Source organism: Manacus vitellinus, unplaced genomic scaffold, assembly GCF_001715985.3.
Source record: "Manacus vitellinus isolate BGI_N305 unplaced genomic scaffold, ASM171598v3 scaffold_25_pilon, whole genome shotgun sequence".
Taxonomy (NCBI): domain Eukaryota; kingdom Metazoa; phylum Chordata; class Aves; order Passeriformes; family Pipridae; genus Manacus; species Manacus vitellinus.
In genome coordinates this window covers 2,768,806-2,774,966 of record NW_021939882.1, presented here as the reverse complement: position 1 = coordinate 2,774,966, position 6,161 = coordinate 2,768,806, and the positions used below count along the sequence as shown (strand labels likewise).

At 61.7% G+C, this 6,161-nt stretch overlaps 1 protein-coding gene across 4 annotated transcripts in view; it reads right to left on the bottom strand.

Moving 5' to 3' along the window:
* Positions 1 to 2,116: 2,116 nt before the first annotated feature.
* PDLIM7 (PDZ and LIM domain 7) overlaps positions 2,117 to 6,161 on the bottom strand; it is a 15,934-nt gene continuing 11,889 nt past the window's right edge. For 2 of the 4 annotated variants that reach the window (XM_029960240.1, XM_029960237.1), the window contains 6 exons: positions 4,708 to 4,766; positions 4,341 to 4,575; positions 4,084 to 4,264; positions 3,802 to 3,922; positions 3,259 to 3,374; positions 2,117 to 3,018 (listed from right to left, as the gene is read on the bottom strand). In XM_029960240.1, coding sequence (XP_029816100.1) covers positions 2,932 to 3,018; positions 3,259 to 3,374; positions 3,802 to 3,922; positions 4,084 to 4,264; positions 4,341 to 4,575; positions 4,708 to 4,766 — 799 coding nt within the window. In that variant the 3' untranslated portion in view covers positions 2,117 to 2,931. Of the gene's footprint in view, positions 3,019 to 3,258; positions 3,375 to 3,801; positions 3,923 to 4,083; positions 4,265 to 4,340; positions 4,576 to 4,707; positions 4,767 to 5,697; positions 5,735 to 6,089 lie in introns of all 4 variants that reach the window. The other 2 variants (XM_029960236.1, XM_029960238.1) reach the window with 2 other exon arrangements.

Here is a 6,161-nt window from a genome sequence, read left to right as displayed (position 1 = left end):
ACACACCCAGCTGTGCCCTTGCTGATGTGCAAGGGTTGGTGGGCACAGCCTTTTTGGGGGCTCCTTTGCTGCCTGCCTGCCCCTCCATGCCCACTGCTCCCAAACATTGCCTGCCCTCAGAACCCTGCCAGGCTGTGTCCAACAGCACCTTTCCCAGGAGGTTTTGCCTCTGCATGAACTCTCACAGTTGCTTTTGCACTGACCCATGCAGGGCTCTGCAGGGGCTCCCAGCCAGGTCCTCATGCTCTGGCTAGGGCAGGCAGTATCACCCTGTTCCCCGGCACTGGCCCAGCCCAGACCAGAACCACGCTGAAGGGGTCTCTGCTGGAGCAGCAGTGGCCTGATCCCTGCAAGTTGGGATTGTTCCCAAGCCAAGCCCTTCAGTGCAGCCTGTGGATGAGCCCAGTGGGACAGGGGACAGCGCCGCGGGCCCTGCCTATGCTGTCTGCTCCCTTTCATGCCTTCCTTGCACCAGCATTTGCAAGCGAGGCCAGAGCAGGAGCCACCCTAAGAGGTTGTGAGAGTTTGGGAGCAGCTGTGGAGCAGCTGCCGGGGCCAGTGAGGGGGCTGGGGCCGTGTCAGGCGCCTCACAGGAGGCTCAGATGGCTTTGGGGGTGGATGTGGTGGGACTATGCTCAGGGACATGGTGGGAGCCCTAAGCCTGCCGCTGCCAGGCTTTGTTCTCAGAGCAGCGAGGCTGCAGCCCCTCCCAAGGCTCCACCTCCACAGCCCACCCGAGACCCTCCTTCCGCTGTCTGTGCACAAGCTCCTCACATGGTGCGCAGAGCTGGTGGGCAAGAGCTGCTCTTGGCAAAGCACAGAGGCACCTTGGGTGGTAGAGCCATCATCAGTAGGGGGCAGAGGCAACAGGGCATGAACCCAATGGAGCTGAGCCCCCTGTGAGTGCAGACCTGGCAGTGGCACAGGGGGGCTGGCTGTGGTACTGTGGCTCTGCCCTGGCCCTGCTCCAAGGCCGGGCATCCCAGGGCTGAGCTGGCAGAACCTGTTCCCAGGCCGTGCTACCCCAGCAGGCTCCGTCCCGCATGGCTGCCTCCCCCTGCCCTTTCTCTGCCCTCCACTCACTGGTTGCTGTCCTGGCTGAGCCAGGGTTGGCTCGGCAGCTGCTCACGTGGGGCCACAGCCGCCTCACCTTCCCCCGTGCTTCCCCTGACCTTGGCTGCACAGCTGGGACTCACGCTCAGGCACTCACCCATCCCTGCTCCTCCCAGTCCTGCCAGGCAGGCACCATTTTTACAGCTGTGTCCTGCTGCTCCTCAGTGTGACCCTCCCACTGCCCACATGTGCCCCAGCCTGAGCGCCCAGTCCCAGCCTGTCTCCATCACTCCTTTCCCCACCTCATCTTTGACAGGGTTTTGCACTCCTGCAGCTGGCAGTAGGAAGATGTGGCACTACTGCCCAGATCTGGGTGATGCCAGGAGGCATTTGGCTTCCCAGAGCCAGCTCCTGCCCCCGGCAGAACCTTCCAGTAGATTAGCAAGACAATTTTCCTTACAATTGCTCATCACTGCAAGAGCTGCAATTATTAATGACCGTTCCAGCTGTCAGAGCGAAGCAGGAGGAGAACACCCGCTTCCCCACACCCGCTGCCCTCAAGCCCGTTCCAGGCGGAGGTGCCGGCACGGCCTCACACCCATCCTCCGGGACAGCAGCTGCATCGCGTGAGCGAACGCTTGGCTGCCCCACACCGGAGAACGCCCAGAGCTGGTGCACGTGGCCCATTTGTGTCCCGTGACTTCTCGTCCCCTGTGCAGGACTCGGGGCCAGGGCACAGCAGGGACCAGAGGACACTGCCAGGTAAGGGGGGGCCACTAAGGTCTGACCCCTGCCCCATTTCCCCTCACTGCGTTTTGCCCCTCAGATTAGTTACTGCCTCTGTTAGTGATCCTGCCTGCTACAAACAGAGGGATGACCCAGGCAGCACAAGGGGTCCAGCCCGGGCTGACGCGGGCAGAGGAGGAGAAATCAGAGGTGAAGATTTTCCCTGGAAAGCTGGAAGGAGCTGAGTCAGGCCCCAGGGGGGCCAGGATGAGGGCAGAGCATGACCTTCCCAGCTGGCTGCACCTCAGTCGGCAAAACCGCAGGCCTGGAGACAGCCGGCACTCGCAGAGATGTGTTTATTAAAGGCATTAAAAGCACAGTGGCTACATCAGTGCAGCCCGACCAGAGGGTGTGGGTTGGGGGGAGGCATCGATGGGCCCAGGACGGTGGTGACAGAGCACTCTTTGGCAGGAAGCCGTGCCCAAGCCTTGCAGGAGCAGACAGCCAGCTGGCCATCAACACAAGCTGCCAGCCCAGGGCTGGGGCACACCAGGCTGGGGGTGCTGCCAGCCTCAGGGGAGCAGTGGGGTTGCAAGGCATGGACTTCCCTTGGAATGCAGCCAGGGCAGGAAGCCACTGCAGCAGTTTGTGGGATGATTGGGGGGTTGCTGTGGGTAGGGGAGCAGGGCTGGGTCTCCAGCCCCATGCACTAAGCACACAGCAGGGAAGGTGAGGAAGAGTGTGGCAGGGGGCTGGTCCTCACCCATTCAGGGATGTGTTAGGAACATCCCTGCCCCAGCACTGAGCTGCCAGGCAGCAAGGGAGCAGCCTGGTTGCACCAGAGCATCCCCAATTCCAGCCTCAGCACGGCTGTGCCCACTATGCTGCGTGGTTCAGGGGCAGGAAATCCATGCAGCATCCCCTTCCCAGGGCTCCTAGGGCCAGTCAGGAAGCACAGAAGAAGTCACCCAGCTATAAGGGCTCTGCACCCAGCACTGTCTCCAGCTGAATTCAGGCCAGGAGCTGCCAGGAAAGAGGCAGGAGCAAGGGAAAGGGCCAAGGGCCCAGCCTGGCTCCCTGGAGGCATCAGGATGGGAGGAGAGGAGCATGCAGGGCCAGGGGCACGCGTGGGCACAGCTGAACTTCCACCCCTCACACATGGGAGAAAGCATGGCTCTTGCAGAGCGGCTTGTCCTTCTTGGAGTAGAATGTCTTCCCTTCCAGGTTGGTCTGGCAGATCTGGGAAGGAGAGTACAGGTGATCAGGTTGGGGGGCTGAGTCAGCCTCCAGGTCTCCCCTACCCCCAGGGCCCAGCACTGGTGTCACCCAGGTGCCAGGGACCAAAAGGCTGAGAGCCAATTCCCAAGCCCCCAGCACAGAGACAAGTGGGGAAAACCTTGTGGCAACAGAGTCCCTGTGCTGCTGGTGTACCCCACGCGGGGCATGACTGTTGGAGAGAGACACAGGCACATGGCTCACCGCACAGACGAAGCAAGTGTCGTGCCAGCTGAACCCCAGGGCCTCCAGGAACCGGTCCCCAGCATCGATCTTGAAGTCACAGCCACGGCACTTGGTGCCAAACATCTTCTCGTAGTCTGTGAGGAGAGTAGAGCCCAGGTCAGCATTTCTTTGTACCACAGCCCCTCATCCCAGAGGAGTAGGGCTGCAGCTCAACCGGGATCCCACAGGCACAGCCTGGGGCCAACCTGCTGCCAGTCCTGAGGGGACAATGCCCCAGACAAAGTGTCCGGGCCATGCAGGTGGCCCAGCACCACAGGGCTGCAGGGAAGAGGCAAATCTCATCTCCCAGGGTGCAGCACTCACTTTGATGTACATCCTCCCTCATCACCATGGCAACACAGGAGCGATGGCACTACCAGGAGGACTGGGATGGAGAACTCGAGGCTGCAGGAGCTCTCCATGGCCCAGGGCAACTCACCCCTCAACCCCTGTGGGCAGCTGCTGAGCCCCAACAGTGCACCAGGGCCACATGAGGTGACACATGGGGTCCCTGGGTCCTACCTCTCTCGCAGTAGGGCTGTCCCTCCTCCATGTAGAAGGCTCGGTTGCGGATGGGAGTTTTGCAGGCATTGCAAGTGAAGCACTGCACGTGCCAGGTCATCTTCAGAGCGTGCATGACCTCCTGGAAGGGAGCCACTGTCAGCCAGGGGCAGGACCACCCAGGGCAGGAAGGGACAAGGGATCCCATGGGATGGGATTAGGGTGGGAAGGGACAGAGCCAGGCACCCATAGGTGAGCGGGGAGCAAGGACAGGAGGTGCAGGACAGACTGAGGGACACTCACTCCAGTGATCTTCTTCTTGCACTTGGCACAGCTGGGTGCGTAGCGTGAATCGTAGCACTTAGGGCAGAAGATGGAACCTTTCTCCTCAAAGAAGCCACCCTCATCCAGCACCTTCCTGCACTGGCAGCAGGTGAACTCCTCGGGATGGTAATAATGTCCCAGTGCCACCAGGTACCGTCCCCTGTGGCAGGACAGAGCCATGTCAGCCATGCCAGGGCCCAGGATGCTGGCAGGGGGTGGTGGTGGCCAGGGCTCACCTGATGACCTTGTTGCACTTGTAGCAGAGGGGGGTGCAGCCGGGCCCCTCGGGGGCCTGCTGGGCCGCCTGCACGATGGAGCTGCGGTTCTGCATGGGGGTCGGCGTGGCCGGCTGGCTGTGCTTGCTCACCACCGTGCTCGTCTTGTCCGGAGCGTAGCGCTCGGCGAACGACGGGTCCACAGCCCACGGTGGGCGGCTGGTGGGGCCCGGGGTGGCAGTGGGGGTCCTGGGGGCTGCATGCACACACACGTCTCTACAACAGTCCTGATTCCTCTGCAGCCCCCTCCCAGAACCCGCGGCTGAATGAGTGGCATCACCCAGCAGCCCCACCCCTCTCCCAAAAAGCCCAGAGATGTTTTGCTCACCCAGTCCTGGCTCAGTCTTCATCGCTGCTCCTGGAGATGGGTCCGACACGGAGACCTGGCTACAGAACATGCAGTTAATCCAGCCTGCCCCACTCTGCTGCCCAGAGGGTGCAGGCAGGGCCCCCCACCCCAACAAGCAGGCAGGACCTGGCCAAGCCCCCGTGCCCAGCCAGTAGCTGGTTTGGTGATGAGGAACCATCAGCCCTGCCAAGACACAGCACCCCTAGGGTGTCTGGTACCCACTGTGGTGGTCTGAGGAGTGGCAGGAGGAGGAATCCGGGCTGTGTCAGACTGACCAGGGGCCCCAAGGACCCCACAGACTCTGGTTGCCTGCTCACATGCAGTGATCACTCACAGTCACATTGGGGTGCAGAGGGGCTTGGACCCAATGTGATGCAGGGAGCCCTGGGGCCCAACTCAGCAGAACTGGGGACAAGCAGGGCAAGCCAGGGCCAGAGAGGCACAGCCCACCCAAGAGAGGGGACAGGGACTGAGGGAGAGCCAGTGGCTCTGTTCCTCTCCAGGGTAAACACAAAAGGAGATGGCTACAAACCCAGGAGCTTTTATTAGTGGCAGAACAAACTGGGCAGAGCTGGAACCTAAGGGCCACAGTACCAGGACAGAAGGCATCACAGACAGGTGAAGGCAAAAACTGGGGTGCAGTGCACCACTCCTGCCCAGCTTCATGGAGTGAGGAACAGCCCTGGCTCCCTTCCCTGCCCCACACAGGGAAAAGAGGGTGACACCCACCAACTCTGCCCAGCTGCCCCACACCAGGCCCACGGGACACCATGCCCCAGGTGCAGGTGCTGCCCAAACATCAAAACACCCCAGCAGGATTTTGCCAGTGCCATCAGTCACCCCCAACCTGCTGTTTCTGGGACACAATGGTGCAGCTCAGCATTCCCAGCTGAGGAGCAACAATGCCCAACAGGTCCTGCCCAGGACATGCAGCCCCACAGGGCTCCTGCTGCCACACACTCCCCTTACCTGGGCTTCCTAACAAACATCTCATCATGATCCTCCACTGAGCGCAGCAGGAGAAAAAGGAGGAAACAGAGTCAGTCTGCTGAGACCCAGGCCCAGACACAGCAAGAGGGGAAAGGGAAGGGAGGAAAACCGACCTCCTCACCTGCCATCCCCCTGCCCCAAGGTACAGCCCTTGGGCCAGAGCCATGGGCCAGAGCACAACCCCAGACCAGCAGCAGCACCACCACAAGCCCACACACAGCCCTGGGCAGCTCTCGCTGGCTCAGCTGCCCAGAGGGACCACATGGGGCCAAAAACAACACTCTGGTGCCACAATTCAGCCCCTGCTGGGCTCCAGCAACCCAGGCAAAGTCTGGCACCCCCAGCCAGCACCAGGCCCTGCAGGAACTCACTGCCATCTGTGCCCGTCAGCTGGGCCAGTTTGCGGAAGGAGCGGGACTGGGAGGTCCCGGTGCGGGGCTGCC